General features: G+C 49.9%; 1 protein-coding gene across 2 annotated transcripts in view; it reads right to left on the bottom strand.

Annotated features, from left to right (window-relative positions):
• Window positions 1-1,102: 1,102 nt before the first annotated feature.
• The window catches only part of TTLL6 (tubulin tyrosine ligase like 6), a 39,296-nt gene continuing 18,838 nt past the window's right edge, over window positions 1,103-21,560 (bottom strand). For both annotated transcript variants that reach the window (XM_043584165.1, XM_043584166.1), the window contains 8 exons: window positions 20,000-20,225; window positions 18,587-18,762; window positions 15,520-15,708; window positions 13,777-13,951; window positions 12,336-12,596; window positions 3,760-4,120; window positions 2,627-2,863; window positions 1,103-1,818 (listed from right to left, as the gene is read on the bottom strand). In XM_043584165.1, coding sequence (XP_043440100.1) covers window positions 2,637-2,863; window positions 3,760-4,120; window positions 12,336-12,596; window positions 13,777-13,951; window positions 15,520-15,708; window positions 18,587-18,762; window positions 20,000-20,225 — 1,615 coding nt within the window. In that variant the 3' untranslated portion in view covers window positions 1,103-1,818; window positions 2,627-2,636. The remainder of the gene's footprint in view (window positions 1,819-2,626; window positions 2,864-3,759; window positions 4,121-12,335; window positions 12,597-13,776; window positions 13,952-15,519; window positions 15,709-18,586; window positions 18,763-19,999; window positions 20,226-21,560) is intronic.

Genomic DNA, 21,560 nt, shown 5'->3' with positions numbered 1-21,560 from the left:
AAGAGGGTGACAACAGAGCATCTAACCAAGTGCAAGGCCACGTGAGACAACACAGACTGCACGCCCATGAAGTTGAGCCCGTTCCTGGGATCAAAGGTGCGGGCACCAAATCGTCCCCTAGAAGGACAAATCGTTCTGACTTCACCTCCTTAAAAGACTTCCTTTTTATCAGCTCAGGAACCTTGACTGGCTGGGGCTGGTGACTAGGGAGAAAAGGGGAGAGATTGTAGACGTTCCAGAAAGCCCTATTTCAGCAAAGCTTACATCGTTTGTGTGGGCCAGGCTGTGATCCGTATAGCCTGAAAATTGACAATGGGAAAATTGGCCTTGAGCCCGTCTACTTGGAGGGTCCTCAATGGTATTGGGGAAAGGCGGGCCAAGGGGGTTTAATCTTTTTTTCAATAATCTCTGTGCCCAATGTGGGGCTCAAGCTCACAACCCCGAGATCAAGAGTCGCATGCTCTTCTGAGTGAGCCCGCCAGGCGCCTAGGCGGGATGAAGGTGTTGTGTATGTGTGTCCTTCACAGCCGGACCCAAATGGCTTCTCCATTCACTCCTTTGGGTAACTGAGTGAGGAGAGCTGTGTGCGCTTCAAGTATCCCAGAACCCCCGGCATCCTTGAGGCCAGAAATTCGTGCCAGTAGGAATTCAAAAAGCAGAGCTGCATCAACATTGGGAGGCAGGTTCTTGACTTGGGACCTCACCCTTCTTCCCCCGCCCCGCCTCCAAAGCTCCTCATTCCTGGGCTCTCACTCAGGAAGAACAAGAGGGGCAAAATCTTGGATCACATTCCTGGAGAGGGTAGAGAATGAACCGGCAGAATGAAATGTTACACCCGGAGTCTAGCCAGAACTGATGCTGGACAGGCACACGGCAGCCACCGTGCCCCCCGCCCCCTGCGCAAAGGGCCACCTTGGGCACTAGCCTCCCAGCAAGGAGGGCAGGGCCTACCATTCATCCAAAGAGATTCTTCAAAGGCTCCTGATGCATTTTCAGTGAATTTGGAGCTTTCTTACCAAGGAGTTGCTTGCGGGAACGATCTCTCCCCCTTCCCCCTTCCCCCTTCCCATCCCCCCTCTGGATCAGGCTCACCACCCTGGCATTGAGCGTGGCAATTTATTAATGTACACTTGAGGGGAAGATGCGTCATTTCTGCAGGTTGACGGAAGAAACATTGCACGCTGGGCACTCTCGCCTCACTCCTTTCTCCGTCAGCAGGATCGATGTGGGCCGGTGAGGGAGGTGGCACAAAGGTGTTTGGGCACAGAGGTGGCTGGGGTGGGAGGAGGTCTGGTCTCAGGGCTCAGAATTCTCCATTCAGGGCTCAGAATTCTCCATTCAGGCCTGGCCCTTTCTCGGTCTTTTCTCTTCGAGGTTGAAAGCCAACTGACACAGGCCTGTTGGTGGACTGGGGGCTTTGCGTCCCTGGAAGCTTTGAGTCCTTCCCTGAAACATGCTTCCCTTCACACTGCTCTACCTGGGGGGGGGGGGGGGGGGGAGTGTTCTGGATGACGATGCCATCTGAGGGACCCGTAGGAATGCCACTGGTGGGGCAGCTGGGGGTGGCTCCTGGGGCAGCTCCAATACTTCTCATAAGTCACGGTCCTTCAGCACCGGAAGCTAGCTGGGAGGGCACAAAAGGCAAGGCTGTTGGCCCAGTGATGTTAATGGGAGGCAGTTGTGAGACCAGGATATCTAGATGAGGAAATAAAACTTTCCGTTGATCCTATGGACGTTGTGGACACTTTAAGAAAAGATAAATCATTTCCTGGGAATACGACGTGGAAAGAGAAACAATGGCAGAGATCCGGTCTCATTCTGAAAAAAAAAAAAAAAAAAAAGATATATATATATTTCCTTTAACTTTTTTTTTTTTTTTTTTTTTTGAGACAGAGAGTGAGCAGGGGAGGGTGAGAGAGAGAGACAGACACAGAATCAGAAACGGGCTCCACGCTCTGAGCTGTCAGCACAGAGCCGGACCCCCACGCGGGGCTCGAACTCATGGATTGTGAGATCATGACCTGAGCCAAAGTCGGACGCTCAGCTGACTGAGCCACCCAGGTGCCCCGCTCTTGATCATCTTAAAATCTACACAAGGGGCTACATATCTCCCAAAAACTCAAGGGTTGACACCTCTGAAGGCCTCGACTCAGTGACCCATCCACTGTGAAAGTGGCTCCGGAGGCAGGATGATGAGATCATAGTGATTTAAGCAGGGCTCCTTTCTTCCCATGGGTCAAGATGGGCTCTACGTTCACAGCAGAGCGGTAGAGAGGAAGAAACACGGGGTTATTTGTCCAGAACCCATCACTTGTGTGAGGTTGGGCGGGTCGTCTAATGCCCCGAAACCTTGATTCTCTTCATCTGCAAGTTGAGGACAAAGTAATGATGTCTTCGTGCCAACCTCGCAGCATGTGACCTGAGGATCACGTGAGATATGGTGCATCGCCTTGACGTGTGGAGGGTATGACACTGACCAAAGAAAGCCCCAGAACTCGGACCTCTGCTCTAGTACGTGTGTCTTTTATCGCTCCAGCCATCCACCTGCCCATCCGACATTCCAGAAATACGTACCTGTGGTGCCCGCCAATCAGCAAGCACGCGAAGGGAATATGGGCGGACCTACCTAGCTCCGCTCACATCCTCTTGGGCCAGCGATCGGGCAGTGAGTGTACGCTTCCCCCGTGGCTTCGGCCAGGCCTCGGATCCAGTCGGGCTGGGGTGGCGACCACCAGCAGATCCTTCAGAGAAACATTGTAGCTCGGACGATGGTGCAGGAGCACAAGGGAGGAGACGTGCAGCCGCCTCTTCCTGCCAGAGCTTTGGCCGCCCCAGCAGCACTCCCAGGGCAGGGAGTGGTTTTCTGGAAAGGCAAAGTCATTGGCATCATCAACGTGTGCCGCTGGACTCGGCACACCTCCCACTAGGGTCCCCTGGCCTCAAACCGCCTGAGGGTCCTCAATCCGAATCAGCCACTGCTTCTCTCCTCCAAGTAGTTTCTCTTCCTGTTGCCAGACTGAATGCCCCTCCCCCAATACCCTGTGACTCGGCTGGATGCAGCTCATTTGAATGAGAAGCAGGAAATTGAACAGGGTACTTGTCAAAAGCATTCTATGGGGGGGGGGGGAGGGGGGAGCGGGGCACCTGGGTGGCTCAGTGGGTTGAGCATCCGGCTTCAGCTCAGGTCATGAGCTCTCGATTCACGAGTTCGAGCCCCCTCATTGAGCTCGTTGCTGTCAGCCCAGACAGATCCTTGGTCTCCCTCTCTCTCTGCCCCTCCCCCGCTTGCTCTCTCTCTCTCTCTCTCTCTCTCTCTCAAAAATAAATAAGACATTAAAAGGAGAAAAAAAGATCTCAGGGCACTGGGTGGCTCAGTCTTAGGTTAAGCATCAGACTCTTGATTTCAGCTCAGGTCATGATCTCACAGTTCATGGGGGTCTCTCTCTCTCTTCTCTCTCTTCCCCTCCCCCGCTCGCATTCTCCCTCCCTCTCTGTCCCTCTCTCAAAATAAATAAATGAACATTTAAAAGAAAAATTCTTTTTTTTTTTTTTTTGCCTTTTTTTGTGTTTCTGGTAAGACTAGAGACTCCTTAAGGACATGGCTTATGTCTCCACCATCAGGCTGGGGTCTCCCATCTGCCTGAGGGCAGGGGCTGCATCCCCCACCCCAGAATGGCCACTCCTCAAAGATGAGGACTGGTTCCGTTGGTGGCTCCACCCCCTAGGCCCTTGGCACATGCCATTCGCGCTGGCACTCACGTGACTTGTTACTCAGCACCAGCTTTGGGTTGTCGTGAGCTGGGAACAGGGAGAGCTTCTCCCTCAGGGGAACCTTGGTGAATAGCTCAGACATCAGACTCTGCTTCCTCGCGTCACTCTTCGGCGAAGCCCAGCTCTGGTTCAGATTTCCTAAGAAGCTCTGGGAATTTGTCGGCAGAGAAATTTTCGAGATTTTCCCCTGGAGGAGGTGCTGGGAGATGTGGTGCTGCCTGTATTTCAAGGAGACCGTCTTGGGGCTACTGTACTCAGAGCTGGTTTTCACGGTCATGCTAGGCAGAGACTCTGGGGAGTCTGAGTCCTGGGTGGTGGAATCTGGGGAGGTTTCCACTGAGGTTAAGGGCTGGAAGAGAAAATAGCCCAAAATGAGATTGTCGAAGCCTAGGGCTCCTTCCTATGCCTTCTGGATTCCAACAAAGTAAGCCAAGCTCATCAGCAGCAAGAAAGATTAAGTCAAATGGTTTCCTCACCAGGAATTGGTTAAACAAACATTAGGGCAGAGGATCCGGGGGTGGGGGGGGTGGGGGGGTGTCCACAGAACTTTCTTTGTTGTTATTGTTTTTAATACACGAGAGATTTTAAACACTCGAGATTGCTCATCCGAAAAATAGGTATTCAGGGACACTCAGGCACTGCTGATGAGAAGGTAGACTGGTACGGCCATTTTGGTGAACCATCTAGAAACAGTTAATAAGGTTACAAATGCACTACGATTCAGCATTTCTGCTTCTAGGTATACATACCGAATGAGTTATTAGATAGCTCCTTTTCAAAAAAAGTGTATACGCCAATGTTCCCAGCAACATTATTCACAATAGCCAAAAGGTGGACATAACCCATTTGTCCACCAACAGAAGAAAGAAGAAACAGAATGTGGCACATGCATCCAATGGAATACTATTCAGCCTTAAAAAGGAAAGAAATTCTGATATATGTTGCAACATGCGTGGACTTTGAAAATGTGATGCTAAGCAAAATAAGTCCAACACAACAGTATAAGTGTTGTATGATTCTTCTTCTCTGAGGTACCTAGAGTGGTCATAGAGGCAGTAAAATAGAGAGGAATGAAATAAGGCAGAAGAAACATTTGAAGAACTAGCAGCCATAAACTTCTGGAACCTGGTGAAAGACAGCAATTTACAAGACCAATAAGCTCAAGACTCCTAAGTAGAACGAATACGAATAAAATGGCATCCAGATGGGGGCGCCTGGCTGGCTCAGTCAGAAGAGCACGCGACTCTTGATCTCGAGGTTGTGAGTTCAAGCCCCACACTGGGGGTGGAGATTTCTTTAAAAAAAAAAGAAAAGGGGCGCCTGGGTGGCTCAGTCGGTTAAGCGGCCGACCTCCGCCCAGGTCATGATCTCGCGGTCCGTGAGTTCGAGCCCCGCGTTGGGCTCTGTGCTGACGGCTCAGAGCCTGGAGCCTGTTTCAGATTCTGTGTCTCCCTCTCTCTGACCCTCCCCTGTTCATGCTTTCTCTCTCTCTGTCTCAAAAATAAAAAAAATAAAACGTTAAAAAAATTTTTTTAAAAAGAAAAAAAGAGAAAAAAAGAAAAAAAAGAAACTCTTCCAAAAGGAAATGATACCCATAGACATCACAAAGAGCTGAAATCTGGAGATAAAGGGAACAGCCAGAGAAAAATGTATATACATTATATACAGCAGACAATATTATGGATACCGTTGACTTATTAAAAAAAGAAAAAGAAGATGGGAAGATAATGGAACTTTGTTATTTAAGTCTTTCTTCTTAATTCTTTTAAATATTATGACTGTTTAAAGCAAAATTTAGGGGCGCTTGGCTGGCTCAGTCAGTGGAGCATGGAACTCTTTTTTTTTTTTAATTTTTAAACGTTTTTTTTTTTATTTTTTTTAATGTTTATTTATTTTTGAGACACAGAGAGAGAAAGCATGAACGGGGAGGGTGGGGTCAGAGAGAGAGGGAGACACAGAATCTGAAACAGGCTCCAGGCTCTGAGCGGTCAGCACAGAGCCCGAGGCGGGGCTCAAACTCACAGACCGCGAGATCATGACCTGAGCCGAAGTCGGCTGCTTAACCGACTGAGCCACCCAGGAGCCCCTAAACGTTTATTTTTTAGTGAGAGACACAGAGAATGAGCAGGGGAGGGGTAGTGAGATGGGGAGACACAGAATCTGAAGCAGGCTCCAGGTTCTGAGCTGTCAGCTCAGAGCCCAATGCAAGGCTCGAACTCACAAACCATGAGATCATGACCTGAGGTGAAGTCAGACACTTAACCAACTGAGCCACCCAGGTGATCGGAGCATGGAACTCTTAATCTCAGGGTTGAGTTCAAGCCCCACAGTGGGGGTAGGGATTAGTTAAAAATAAAGTTGAGGGGCACCTGGGTGGCTCAGTCAGTTAAGCATCTGACTTCGGCTCAGGTCATGATCTCGCGGTTTGTGAGTTTGAGCCCCGCATCGGGCTCTGTGCTGACAGCTCAGAGCCTGGAGCCTGCTTCGGATTCTGTGTCTCCCTCTCTCTCTGCCCCTCCACTGCTCACATTGTCTTTCTCTCTCTCTCTCTCTCTCTCTCTCTCTCTCTCTCTCTCAAAAATAAGCAAAAACATAAAAAAAGTAAATAAACATTAAAAAATAATAAAAAATTAATTTAAAAAGTAAAGCTAAAAAAAGCAAAATTTATAACACCGTGTTGTGGGATTTATAATGTACATTAGCACAAAAGAGGGAATAATTTTCCTATATTCAGAATGAAATCCATTACCTCTTAAGTAGATTCTGACAGGCTGGAGATGCATTTTGCAATCCTTAGAACCACCACTAAAAAAATGCAAAAATTATCACTAACTAAATGAATGAATTAAAACTAACAAATATTCAGGGTTTTAATTTTAATTTTTTTTTTTTTTGGATGTTTCTTTTTGAGAGGGAGAGAGACAGAGCACAAGCTGGGGAGGGGCAGAGTGAGAATGAGACACAGAATCCAAAGCAGCCTCCAGGCTCTGAGCAGTCAGCACAGAGCCCGACGCGGGGCTCGAACTCATGAACTGCAATATCATGACCTGAGCCGAAGTCAGACACTCAACCGACTGAGCCACCCAGGCGCCCCATAAATATTCAGTTTTTTAAAGAAAACCTTTATTTGTTTTAAGTTCATTTGTTTTTGAGAGAGAGAGAAAGCATGATGGAGCAGCAGAGAGAGAGGGGGAGAGAGAGAGAGAGAGAGAGAGAGAGAGAGAGAGAGAGAGAATCCCAAGCAGGCTCCATGCTGTCAGCACAGAGCTTGACACAGGGCTCCAACTCACAAACCATGAGATCATGACCTGAGCCAAAACCAAGAGTAGGATGTCCAACTGACTGAGTCACCCAGGCAGCCCACAAAAATTCAATTTTCAACTAGCCCAAAAGAAGGCAGAAAAGGAGGAACACAAGGAAAAAAGCAAAAACAGAAGAGATGAATAGGAAACAAACAACAAAAATTCAGCTCTAAATTCAATGGTATTAATAGCTGTATTAAATGAAAATGGAGTAAATGCCCTAATTAGAAAGCAGAGGTTATTATACCGGATAAAAAAAAATGAGATCCAGGGCGCCTGGGTAGCTCAGTCAGTTAAACGTCTTGACTTCAGCTCAGGTCATGATCTCATGGTCCGTGAGTTCGAGCCCAGCACAGGGCTCTGTACTTACAGCTCAGACCCTGCTTCAGATTCTGTCTCCCTCTCTCTCTCTGCCCCTCCCCCACTCACACTATGTCTCTGTCTCTGGAAAATGAATAAACTTTAAAAAATTTAAAAAAGCAAGATCCACTTACGTCTGCCTATAAGAGATCCTCTTTAAATATAATGAGAAAAAAATGTTGAGAATAAAAAGATATACCATGCAAATACTAACCATAATCAGCTGAAGTGGTTATATTAATGTCAAACAAAATAGATCCTTACACAAGGAGTATTATCTGGGATAAGGAGGATTTTATCATTTCATGATTGAAAAAAGGGTCAATATACCAAAAAGACAAAATAATTGCAAACGTGTGCCTAATAAAAGAGCACAGAGCCTGACACGGGGCTCGAATCCACGAATGGGGAAATCATGACCTGAGCCGAAGTCAGATGCTTAACCGACTGAGCCACGCAGCCGCCCCACAGGAAAGTCTTTTCTTTTTTTTTTTTAATTTTTTTTTTCAACGTTTATTTATTTTTGGGACAGAGAGAGACAGAGCATGAACGGGGGAGGGGCAGAGAGAGAGGGAGACACAGAATCGGAAACAGGCTCCAGGCTCCGAGCCATCAGCCCAGAGCCCGATGCGGGGCTCGAACTCCCGGACCGCGAGATCGTGACCTGGCTGAAGTCGGACGCTTAACTGACTGCGCCACCCAGGCGCCCTGGAAAGTCTTTTCAATAAACAGTGTTAGAGGGGTGCCTGAGTGGTTCAGTTGGTTAAGCGTCTGACTCTTGATTTTGGCTCAGGTCATGGTCTCACGGTCATGAGATCAAGTCCCACATCAGGCTGCACATTGGGCATGGAGGGTGCTTAAGATTCTCTCTCTCCTTCTTCCTCTGTCCCTCCCCTGCCTGCTCTCTTTCTTTCTCTCTCAAAAAAAAAAAAAAAAAGTCTTTTTAAAAATTTTTTTAAAATAGTGTTCAAAGTAGCAACACATATGGGAAAAACAAACCCTGGTTCCCATCACCAAGCATACCCCAAAATTAATTTGAAATGGACCATGGACCTATACACAAAGCTAAAGCTATAAAGCTTTTAGGAAAAAACGAAGAGAACATCTTTATGACCTGGAAGTACATGAAATTTCTTAAATAGGACACAGAAAGCAATAAGAGAAAAATTGATAAACTTCATCAAAATTAAAAATTTTCACTAATCAAAGGCACTAGTAAGAAAAAGAAGCCATGGGGCCCCTGGGGGGCTCAGTCAGCTAAGTGTCCGACTTCGGCTCAGGTTATGATATCGCAGTTCGTGAGTTTGAGCCCCAATTCAGGCTTGTGCTGACAGCTCAGAGCCTGGAGCCTGCTTCGGATTCTGTGTCTCCCTCTCTCTCTGCCCCTCCCCTGCTCGTGCTCTGTCCCTCTCTCTCTCTCAAAAATAAAGATTAAGAAAAAAAAAAACTTAAGAAAAAAAGGAAAGAAAAAGAATAAGCAGGTTTCCAGGATATACAAAGAATTCCGACAAGTCAATAAGAAAAAGATAAAAAATCCTAACTTTTAAAAGAGAGGGAAGCAAAAACTTGACAGACTCTTCACAAAGAAAGATAATACGAATGACCAACATGCACCTGACAAAGTCTCAAAACAGTTAACGACCAGGGAACTGAAAATTAAAACTACAAAGTGAAATCACAAATAGCCAGTAGAGTAGCTGAAATTTAAAAAGCAGATAACCCCAAACGTGGACAGAGGGACAAATGGAACTCTCGTTCATTGTCAGTGGAAATGTACAAATGATACAATCACTTTAAATAAAGATTTTGGAGTTTCTTATAAAGTTCGACACAGATCTACCCTTTGACCTAGCAAACTTCTTCTAGGTAGTTACCCAAGGGAAATGAAAACATATGTCCACAAAGACTTGTACAGCAATGTTCATAGAAACTTTAATCACAGTAGCAATAAAAAAATAAAAACTGGGAACAACCCACATGTCCATCAACAGGAGAATGATAAACTGCAGTAGATTTGTACAATAGATTATAATTCAGCAATGAAGAACCAACTATTGATAGACCCAACAACATGAATGGATCTCAGATATAATATTCAGCTAAAGAAGACAGACACAAAAGAATATGTATTATTTTATTCCATTTATGTAAGATTCTAGAATAGGCAAAATAGTCCAAGGTCAAAAAAGCCAGGGTCAGGATCCCTTGTTCTTGAATGACGGACACAGGGAACGGGGGCGGGGGGGGGGGGAGGGAGGTGAGGGGGACAATTGCCAGGAAAAGGGCAGGAGGGAATTTTCTGGAGATGTCAGAAACTTCTACACTGTGACAGGGATAGAGATTACATAGATGTGTTTATTTGTCAGAATCGTACAGTTAAGATTTGAACATTTCAGGGTGGCTGGCTGGCTCAGTCAGAACAGCATGTGACTCTGGATTCAAGTGCAAGCCTCACATTGGGTGGAGAGATTACTTAAGTACATAAACTTTTCAAAAATTTTTGAGCATTTCAATGCACCCAAATTTAACCTTAAAAAAAGAAAAGAGGGGCGCCTGGGTGGTGCAGTCGGTTGAGCGTCCGACTTCAGCCGGGTCACGATCTCGCGGTCCGTGAGTTTGAGCCCCGCGTCAGGCTCTGGGCTGATGGCTCAGAGCCTGGAGCCTGTTTCCGATTCTGTGTCTCCCTCTCTCTCTGCCCCTCCCCCGTTCATGCTCTGTCTCTCTCTGTCCCAAAAGTAAATAAATGTTGAAAAAAAAAATTTTTTTTAAATAAAAAAAAAAAAAACAGGGCTCAACAAGAAAAAGACTGGGTCATAGAATGAGATAAATAACCCAATCACATTTAAATAAAGTTTAAGTGCATGCATTAAAAAAAAAAAAGAAATCTCTACTGGGGCATCTGGGTGGCTCAGTGGGTTAAGCATTGACTTCAGCTCAGGTCATGATCTCGCGGTTCACGGGTTCGAGCCCTGCGTCGGGCTCTATGTTGACCGCTCAGAGCCTGGAGCCTGCTTCGGATTCTGTGTCTCCCTCTCTCTTTGTCCCTCACCTGCTCACACTCTGTCTGTCTCTCTCTCAAAAATAAACATTAAAAAAATCTCTACTTTGCCAGGAAACACACTAACCAAACATGGTGGATAAGCATAGAGATAAGAGGAAAAAAATAAGTAAATGAAAGGCACAAAGACTTTGAATGAACCAAGGATTTTTACTGAACCAGCCCTCTGCATATGAAATCCAAAAAAGAAAAAAAAAGACAATAAAATGTTGTTGCCTTATTTTTTGAAAACCTCTTTAGAGTTAAGCGGTACCGCTTTAAGTCTTAATTAATTAGTCATTAATTAATTAATGAGAAGAGAACAGAGGCAGTCTTAAGAAGTCACACGAATATTGAAATAACAGCTAATGCTTCCAGAGTCCTGTGCACCAGGCACCAGTCTAAACCTCTTTTTCCTTTTTTTTTTTTAAGTTTATTTTTTTTGAGAGAGAGAACATGCACGCAAGAGCACTCGTGCAAGTTGGCAAGGGACAGAAAGAGAGGGAGGGAAAAGAGAGAATCCCAAGCAGGGACCGTGCGGTCAGCTCAGAGCCCGACGTGGGGCTGGATCCCATGAACCACGAGATCATGACCCGAGCCCAAATCAAGACCCGGACACTTAACTGACTGAGCCACCCAGGTGCCCCTAAACATTTTCGTCAATTCTTTCATTTAACACTCAAAGTAATCCTCTGTAGTTATTATTATTAAATGACCATTTTTCTCAATGAGTAATCTAAGGCTTAGGGAGATAAGAGTGACTAGACAGAAGTCATATAGGAGACTCTAGGATCCAAGTATCCAAACAGAGGCAGCCAGATCCCAATGCATACTCTTTATTCTTATTTTTTTATTGCAGTAAAATAACACACACACACACACACACACACACAAGATTTACCATCTTAACCTTTAAAAAAATTTTTTAACGTTTTTTTTTTTAAATTTTTTTCTTAACGTTTATTTATTTTTGAGACAGAGAGAGACAGAGCATGAACAGGGGAGAGTCAGAGAGAGAGAGGGAGACACAGAATGTGAAACAGGCTCCAGGCTTTGAGCTGTCGACACAGAGCCTGACGTGGGGCTCGAACTCACGGACCTCGAGATCATGACCTGAGCCGAAGTCGGACGCTCAACCGGCTGAGCCACCCAGGCACCCCTTTAATGTTTATTTTTGAGAGAGAGACAGAGCATGCACAAGGGAGGGGCGGAGAGAGGGAGACACAGAATCCGAAGCAAGCTCCAGGCTCTGAGCTGTCGGCACAGAGCCCGACGCGGGCCTCGAACTCACAAACCGCGAGATCATGACCTGAGGCGAAGTCAGACGCCCAACCGACAGAGCCACCCAGGCGCCCCTTATGATTTTACTTTTAAGTGATCTCCCCACCCTACATGGGGCTCGAACTTACAACCCCAAGATCAAGAGTCGCTTGCTCCCCCGACTTAGCCAGCCAGGAACCCCCCCAAGCACTTTTCTGGAAAGTTTTTTTTCAGTGTGTGTCTACGTACGGATGAAATAAAATGGATTTCTACTGTGGGCTATGGTTAGAAACTTGAAAAGCACTTGGACCGAGCTGAGGCCCAACAGCGCTGAAGATTTTCCAGTAGTTAGAGTACAGTCGTGACCCAGCGTTTGGTGGGCCCATGATTAACATTTGAAAAGCCCTAGAAGTAAGGGTCCGTTCTCCTAGCAGGTAATGCTATTCCACAACTCGGGCTTCCCAGGTGGGGAAATCGAGGCTTGAGCGGCTCACCCAGAGACAGACAGTGAGGACTCAGGGGTAGAGAAGGCACCAGAAAGCAAGACTCCTCCTACCACCGCCCCCTGAGCTCAGCCCTCTGGGGAGGTAGAGGACTCCACTCACCTCAGTGCTGGTGAATATGTTCACTGCGGAGGCGGACTTGACCTCCTTGATTCTGGAGAGGGGGTTACCGAGCTCCAGCCCCGGGCAGCCGAGAAGGCTCGAGTGCCTCAGGTCAGGTGCAGAGGTGTGCCGCCGTGCAGGGCCGGCCTCTTTTGTGGGGGCCTCCGGGGCGAGGCTGCTGTCTGTCTCATTTGTCTTTGCATCTCTGACACTCAAGAGCAACTCAGGTGTGCAGGACACTAACGTCAATGGCTGGAGATTCTGGGAAGGGAGGAAACCAAACACGGCCCGTGGGAACCCAGCTGTGTCCATTTCCAGATGCATCTGCACCCAGGGTAGGTGCCAAGGAGAAGAGAAGGAAAGCAATTGGTCCCAAAGTGTCTCTAATCCGTGGTTCTAGAGGGCTCATGGATAGTTTCATGGCATCTCTGAGCCACTTAAGACTGCAGTTTGTTTTGTTTTAATTTTCTTTTTAACATTTATTAATTTTTGAGACAGAGAGAGATAGAGCATGAACGGGGGAGGGGCAGAGAGAGAGGGAGACACAGAATCGGAAACAGGCTCCAGGCTCTGAGCGGTCGGCACAGAGCCCGCCGCGGGGCTCGAACTCACGGACCGCGAGATCGTGACCTGAGCCGAAGTCGGCCGCTTAACCGACTGAGCCACCCAGGCGCCCCGAAGACTGCAGTTTTAAAACTGTACCTTTATATATTTTCTGGCAAGAGGTTCCATAGCTTTTATCAGATTCTCAAAGGGCCTACGACCCTAACAGAGTTATAAAAAACATAGGAAAAAAAAAAAAAAAAAAGATCCTGCTCTAATCTTGCCCCTTCAGGCGAGTGTTGGAGAAAAAGGAGATGGTCCAAAAAGCCAGCGTGAGTCCTTCCACCGAGCCAGAAGAGACAGTGTGGCAGAGAGGGGGAATCCAAAGATTCAGACGGTAGGACAACGGGACAGCTGGCCCACAGGCCGGGGCTGGGCCACACACTCTGAGCAGCGGGCAGGCTGGAAGGACCCAGCTGTGGTCAGTCACCCCATGTAATGGGGAGGGTCCTGCGTCCCTAAGGCTCTTCTCTGCGCCCCACCCCCACCCCCACCCCAGCTGTGCCCCTGGCCTGCTGGAGGCGAGCATTCCAACCCAAGCCGGAGGTGGGACCTATGAGTACAAGTGGGCCCGGAGCCCGCGGCCTACATGGGGACCGTGCCTGGCCTCCTGGCTGCTTTCACTCCCACTGGAGGGCTGGTGAGCGTCTGAAGGACGCCGGGCTCCTTGTGACTTCCAGGCCCCCCCTGCCTCCTGGGGCCCAGCCCTCCGTGCAGCCCCCCCATTCCTTCAGTGCGTCAGGGCTCTGAGCAGGGGCCTCCTCAGCAGCCCCCCACGGACCGGCCCCAGCCGAGGAAGGGCGCTGGGCACACGGGCGCCCCTCCCCGCCGGGTTTACTTGTCTGGAGACGGGGGCCGTGGCCTTGTGTTCCTGCTGTGGTTTCTGTGGCCAGCTCCTCGCGGTCTTGCCCCTCGCTCGCTCGCCGGCCGACTCCCCCTGCGTCTCTGCCTTCTTCTCTTTCGTTTGGAAGGATTTTTTCTCCTGTTTGAGTCTCAGCTCCTGGATCAGCTGCCTGTCCGTGAGGAACAGCGAGCGTCAGGGAGGTGAGGGGTGGGCTGCAAATGCGGGCTATTGTCCCCCGAGGGGGGGCGATGAGACTCGGCAAAGAAGGGCAATGCTCCACATGTCCTTCCCCCAGCGTGTCCGGCCTGCATCCATGACATTGCAGGGCACAGAGCAGGAGGCGGGGGGGAGGGGGGGAGGCATTCCTCCCACCAGACCATTCCCAGCCTGGGGAACAGCATCCAGGGAGACACGCAAAGCAAGTGGCTCTACGAGGCTCCACCCCCTTGTCTCTGTCTCCACTTCCCAGCGGGCCACGCGTGGCAGGTGCCTGGAAGAGGGTCGGGGTAGGCGGCCAAACCAAGGGGCCCCCGTGTTGGACCACTACACCTCTCTGGCCAATGACGTAGTGGGACTAACTCGGTCACCCGGGTCAGGAGACAGAGATTCCGATTTCTTTTTTGCCATCACCTGCTATGTGACCCCTTCTGGGCTCTGATCTCCCCTTCCATAAAATGAGTGATGGGTAGGGATTAGACGGGACAGGATGAGTCCCTTCCAGCTCTTAGGTTTCCTACCTGTGGGGATTCAGGAGTTCTGAGGGACTGGGGTTTCTGGAGAGGGGTGAGGGTGCCTCTCTCAGGGACGAGTTTCTAGAAACAGCCACATATCCACTTAACGCCCCACACCAGGGTATCTTAGCATTCCTGGTCCTTGTGAGACCAAAGCAAATATATCCCCGGCAACTCCCAGGTTGGGGACTGAAGCTCAAAGACCTTTCTCGTGGGGCGCCTGGGTGGCTAAGTCAGTTAAGCGTCCAACTCTGGATTCCGGCTCAGGTCGTGATCTCACAGTCTGTGGGCTGGAGCCCCGCATGGGGCTCCATGTGTGGACAGCGCCGAGCCTGCTTGGGATTCTCTCGCCTTCTCTCTCTGCCCCTCCTCCCCTCGCCCTCTTACTCTCTCTCAAAAATAGATAAACTTTATAAAAAAAAAAAAGGGGGGGGGGCTCCTGGGTGGCGCAGTCAGTTAAGCGTCTGACTTCAGCCAGGTCACGATCTCGCGGTCCGTGAGTTCGAGCCCCGCATCGGGCTCTGGGCTGATGATGGCCCAGAGCCTGGAGCCTGTTTCCGATTCTGTGTCTCCCTCTCTCTCTGCCCCTCCCCCGTTCATGCTCTGTCTCTCTCTGTCCCAAAAATAAATAAACGTTGAAAAAAAAAAATTAAAAAAAAAAGGGGGGGGGGGGGCTCCTGGGTGGCGCAGTCGGTTAAGCGTCCGACTTCAGCTCAGGTCATGATCTCAGAGTCTGTGGGTTCGAGCCCCGCATCGGGCTCTGCGCTGACAGCTCAGAGCCCGGAGCCTGCTTTGGACTCTGTGGCTCCCTCTCTCTCTCTCTGCCCCTCCCCTGCTCACGCTGTCTCTCTCTCTCTCTCTCAAAAATAAATAAACATTAAAGAATTAAAAAAGTAAATAAATAAAAGACCCTCCTCGCTGTGCCGGGCCAGTCACCCTAAAGGTCAAGTATAATGTCCCCCCCCCCCCCCCCGACACCCACCCACCTCACCCAGAGCCTTCCTACCGGGCATACACCTCCCGAGCCCTGGAGGCAACAGTATTCTGGAAGAGAGAGTTGTTTCCCTGGAAAAACTTCTCATACTTCTCTGCATTCAGAGTAGGATAAATCAGGCGGAACCCTCCACAGTTTTCCTTCTCGAACTTCTCAGTTTTCTCTAACCACACAGCCTGGAAACCCTTGACCTCCTCGATCCTGTTGGGGAACAGAATGCAAGGCTGCTGTAGATTTTCTAGGAAGGGACGTGCCAAGCCGGACGTCACCTGGGGCCAGGCGGAGGCCTCGCACACAACGGCGGTCAACCCGTATTTGCTAAATAAATGTGCGGGACTGATTCTAGCCCTCTCGGGACAGCCGTTGTCATGAGGCACTAAACGCTGGTTGGGACAGTCTTTCCGGCTGCTCACCAAGGTCTCTCGTCATACAAGATCCCAGTTTCCCCTTGGCTCAGGTGGGAGGAGGCGGACTGTGGCCACCCCCCCCCTTTGCAGCCCTGATTTCCCTCCTCTGGAGAGGTTGCTAAATGTGAGGGCTTCTTTGGCTGAGCTTTTACGAGCTGCGATGATCTCATTCTCCCTCACAGCCCCTCGGGGAGCTGGAGGTCAGAGAGGGAGGAATGATGAGTCCCTTTTACAGCAGGGAAACCGAGAGCACGGAGCTTATCCGGGGGCCAAGCCATGACCAAGAGGATGATTCAGGGGAGAGCCCCGGCTCCTCCCTAACGGAGGCTGCCTCCTCCCGGAGAAGTTGAGACAGAGCCGGCTCAGTGGAAGGCAGCCCGGAGGAGTCCCAAGCGGCAGACTCCCTGGGTTCTTGGCTCCAGACCTGTCACTTCCCGGCGGGGCGACCTCGTGCAACTCAGTTTCCCTCCCAGACGCTTGGTCTCCTTAGCTCCAACGACAGGACCATATAACACCCCCCGCTACCCACCTGTCTTCACAGGGAAGACGGGGCACCCGCAAAAGTGCCCTGAGAAACACAGTGCTGTCACAAAGTAGATGCTATTGCCTCTGCGTCAGAAGCCCACCCCCCACCCCCCAAGGGTTGGTTCTGCTCATGGGAGGAGAGGGGCTTCAGGGGGATCTGAAAAGCCACAAAGGCATTTCTTCCACCAAGTTCAGGCTCTTCAGACATGAGAATCGCTCCGCAGAATGAAGTCCCCTGTTTATTTTTTTTTTTTAATTAATTTTTTTTATTAATTTTTTTTTTAACGTTTATTTATTTTTGAGACAGAGAGAGACAGAGCATGAACGGGGGAGGGGCAGAAAGAGAGGGAGACAGAACCGGAAGCAGGCTCCAGGCTCCGAGCCATCAGCCCAGAGCCCGACGCGGGGCTCGAACTCACGGTCCGTGAGATCGTGACCTGAGCTGAAGTCGGACGCTCAACCGACTGAGCCACCCAGGCGCCCCTGAAGGCCCCTGTTTAAAGGCAGGTGCTGCCACTCGGGGAGCAGGGGGCGCTCGCTCTTGCCAACAGGTAACATGGGGTAGGACAGACCAATGGGTCTTTCAGCAAAAATGAAGGAATGGTTTTAATTTGGGGATTGGTGATCCCTGAATCTTCATCTTATACTTAATGAACTCATACCCGGGATATAGTTCTGTCTATAACTAAATCTCCTATTTAAAATTTTTTTGGGGGGCGCCTGGGTGGCTCAGTCGGTTAAGCGTCCGACTTCAGCCAGGTCACGATCTCGCGGTCCGTGAGTTCGAGCCCCGCGTCAGGCTCTGGGCTGATGGCTCAGAGCCTGGAGCCTGTTTCCGATTCTGTGTCTCCCTCTCTCTCTGCCCCTCCCCCGTTCATGCTCTGTCTCTCTCTGTCCCAAAAATAAATAAACGTTGAAAAAAAAAAATTAAAAAAAATTTTTTTAACATTTATTTATTTTTGAGAGACAGAGAGAGACAGAGCGTGAGCAGGGGAGAGGCAGAGAGAGAGGGAGGCACAGAATCCGAAGCAGGCTCCGGGCTCCGAGCTGTCAGCACAGGGCCGGACGCGGGACTCGAACTCACAAACTGTGAGATCATGACCTGAGCCGAAGTCGGGCGCCTAACCGACTGAGCCACCCAGGTGCCCCAAACTCCTATTTTAAAGTACAAAAAAAAAAAAAAAGAATGCTCACAGTAAAACTGTTCAAAAGGCCCCTTTCTGCATATATAAGCTAATTTTCCAAATAGGATTATCATTTGTTAGAATTGACTTCCCTCCCCACCAACTCGGGACAAGATTCTTTTTTTAAATGCAATTACTTGCTTTAATTGAGGTATCATTTACATATACCACCCTGTTCATTTCTCGGGTGTACAACACAATTCGATATTGTTATATATCATGAAACGATCCCCACGATAAGTCTACTTAACATTGATCACCATACAGTTAACAAAAATGTTTTTGTGATGAGAACATTTAAGATCTACTCTCTTAGCAACTTTCTTTATTTTTTTAACTTAAAAAAATGTTTATTTATTTTTGTTTATTTGTTTATTTTATTTATTTTTGACAGACAGAGCATGAGCAGGGGAGGGGCAGAGAGAGAGAGAGAGAGAGAGGGAAACACAGACTCGGAAGCAGGCTCCAGGCTCTGAGCTGTCAGCACAGAGCCCGACGTGGGGCTTGAACTCACGAACCGTGAGATCACGACCTGAGCCGAAGTCAGATGCTTAACCGACTGAGCCACCCAGGAGCTACTCTGTGCAATTTTCAAACATGCAATACAGTCTTACTAATTATAGTCGCCATGCCCTACATCATATCCCCATGACTTATTTATTTGATAAATGGAAGTTTGTAGCTTTTAACCCCCTTCACTCATTTTGCCTGCCCCCAGCAGGCAAGACTCCTCACGGTCTCTAACACACCCTATCGTGCCAGGCACTGTGATGAACCTTTATCTCATTTCATTCCACTTAGGTATCACTGGCTCCATTTCACAGAAAGAACACTGAGGCTCAGAGAAGTGACAGGAAGGCCACATAACCAGTAGGCTGTCTGAGGACCAGGCCAGGCCAGTGTTACTGGGAGCAGGGAAGTCACAGACAGTGGGGTCTCCAGGGTCTCGGGGCACCTCTGTACCTGGTCTGCCGAGAACGACATTTTTGCAGGAACCGCCCCCGTTGTCTCTCCTCCTCCAAGACTTTCTTTTTGTCACAGCTTCCCAGGTTGATCAGGACCAAAGTGTCATATAGCAGACTGTCTTTCACCTCTTTATCCAGCCAGGAGTCGGTGGAGAAGCTCGGAGAGTGGTTGACCTGTGAAGGCACCGGGGGGAGGGGGAGGGCTGGGCTGTCCAGAGCGGAGGCAGGGAGTGAGGCCAAAATGCCACCTCCAGGGAGCAGCCTCAGCCCAGCTTGGGGCCCTGGCTACCAGGTGAGGGGGGAGAGACAGGGAGGGGGAGTCCGCACGGCAGCCAGAGTGAGAAAAGGAGGAAGGAGAATATCCTCTGGTTTAACCAGCGTATATTTCAGCCCTTTCCTCTTTTTTTTTTTCTTTTATGATTTTTTAGAAGTTTATTTATTCTGACGGGGGAGGGGAGGGACAGAGAGAGGAGAGAGAATCCCAAGCAGGCTCCTCACTGACTGTGCCTAGCCCGGTGCAGGGCTCCATCCCCCGAACCCCGACCACAAGATCGCAACCTGAGCAGAAGTCTGACGCTGAGCTGACTGAGCCACCCGGGCGCCCGTCCCATCAGGCCTTTCCTCTCGAGAAGCATCAGGGGTGCCCCGTCTTTGGTCTCCCCTCCCCCTGGTGTGCGTGCTCTCTCAGGTACATGCCATCCCATAGGACAGATGGAAGGGTCTGGCTGGGAGACCAGCCAGAGGGTCTGGCTGACCCAGACCCAGTCCAAAAGGTCAGGCTGGGAGGTGGGGAAGAAATCAGAGCGATGCATTCGGGACCCTGAGCAGGACTGAGGGGGAGAGAACTCATTCCTGCTCGCGGAAAAGTCCGTCCTGTTTAGACGTCCTACGTAACGTGCTGCGGGGCACCCTGCCATGGGTCTGGGGGAGACAGGAAACTCGTTGAGCGGCTCTCCACCCACTCCCGCGGCCACAGACACCAGCCCACTCTCTGTTGGTGCTTGGAACCGAGTGGCCCAAGCCCCCGACAGCCAGGCCCGGCAGCTCCGGTCTGATCTCGAATATCATCACCCAGTTCTGATGAACCACACCCCCTCTCTGGGAGATGATTCTATTACAAAAGACAAAGCTGTCTTTGGAGGCTTTCTGCGCCTGAGATCAACGGTTTCTCCACCCCCCCTCTGGGTGGACTTCAAGAAGACACAAGGAATTCCCTAATCCCTGGCCGTCTACCCCCTCTGGTGGCCACTTCTCAGCCCCGGGCAGCAAGCCCCGGGCAGATGAACTGGCTTGGCCGGGAGCTTGATTGCGAGGATCTGGCTGAGCGGAGGGGGGGATGAAGGCATGAGCCTGACCCCCGCCGACCCCAGTAAGAGCGGCCAGTGTTCACCCCTCGCCCCAACCCCTCTACCTCCAGCAGCCAGGGCTTGAGTTTGTGGTCCAGCAAAATGTCAAAGCCCAGGATTTCAAAGCAGGCGCTGTTGAGTGTGTGGTTGGGGAAGCAGGTGTGGTAGTTATGCTTGATGATGGGGTGGGCGGAGATGATCGTCTTGATGATGACGTCCTCGATATCTCTCCAGACCTGCTCCGTGTTGTAGCCGTGGCTCTCCATGTACACGCTGAAGGTGGAGAGCTTCCTGGAAGGAAACCACAGGCCATGAGGCAAAAGCGGCCCCCCTCTGGTCAGCTAAGGCCATCTCACGCTGGCACCGAGAAACTTCTGGAGAGGTCCCGGGAGTTAACGGGGATGGACGCCCGGGGTGCAGGGCGACAACAGGGTTGTGTCAGCTCAGAAGGGGCCTGCAGGAGATATAGGGCCACAGTCCTCAAGCCTCTGCGGCCCTGAAGTGGGTGCAAGTAAAGTGACACATAAGACCTGGCTTGGGCACTTTCACTGTGACCCAGAAAACACCCGTGAGGCCGGGGCAGGGACAAGGTATTCTGGGTGGAAAGCTTAATGGGTGCAAAAAAAAAAAAAAAAAAAAGAAAAGAAACCACCCAACATCCTACATTAGGGTTTGGCTTTGATGGCAAATGGTTTCTCAGCCTTTGGTGTTCATTAGAAACACGTAGGGAGCCTTCTAAGAACACCAATACTTGGGTCCCACGCCAGCCATCTGAGGGGCTTCTGGGGACACTAGATTCACAGAAACTTTGCTTTAGGACTATCCACAGGGAAAAGGCAGCCCCAGGGCACCGCCACAGAGAGGGTTACCGACTGTCCCAGGCAAACTAGGACAGTCCTGATTTTAGAACTGAGAGTCTCACATCCCAGAAAACCCCTCAGTCACCCGCTGGTCACCCTATTACACAGATCAGAGGACGTCTACCCCGTGTGGAGAGGTTCGTGAGGAAACGTCTGAAGGGGTGCTCTGGTCAGCTCTGAGCTGGGCAGTCCAGAGAAAGGGCACAGCTGACAGGTCTAAGAGGCGGCGGTGGGGACACACAGCCACCCGCTCACATGCACACGCATGCGCACACGGAGGGAAAGTGGGAATGTGTGAGGGAGAGACACAGGGGTGGGAAGAGCAGAGGGGAAGACAAGACAAGAGACAGGGGCTCACAAGGCAGTGCAAAGAGCTCACGGGACTCCAGCCAATGGGGCCAAAAAGGAGGAAGCGGGGCAGTCAGTCAACGCACATTTGCCGAGGGTCTGCTGAACATGCGAAACTCACGATCCCGCAGCCATGGGAAGCTAAGGACCATTTGGGGAGTCAACCCACATATGAAATGACCAACCAAGGATGCATTCATGTAAAGACAGATTAGCAAAGGCCACTGAACACAGAAGCCCACCTCCCCCCCGCCCCCGCCATTGTCAGGGTATAAAGTGTTGCCCATAAATGAATTTTCCAGATCGCTTGAAGCCAATCCATTCAAGTGTAAAAAAAAAAAAAAAAAAAATGTATTTAATTTGCCTAATTGGGAAATAAATCTTCCCCAAATAGATTATACACTTCTTATAACAGACG

Source organism: Prionailurus bengalensis, chromosome E1 (assembly GCF_016509475.1).
Source record: "Prionailurus bengalensis isolate Pbe53 chromosome E1, Fcat_Pben_1.1_paternal_pri, whole genome shotgun sequence".
NCBI classification, from domain to species: domain Eukaryota; kingdom Metazoa; phylum Chordata; class Mammalia; order Carnivora; family Felidae; genus Prionailurus; species Prionailurus bengalensis.
Note: the sequence above shows the minus strand (reverse complement) of the source record. Positions and strands in the feature narration are given on the sequence as shown.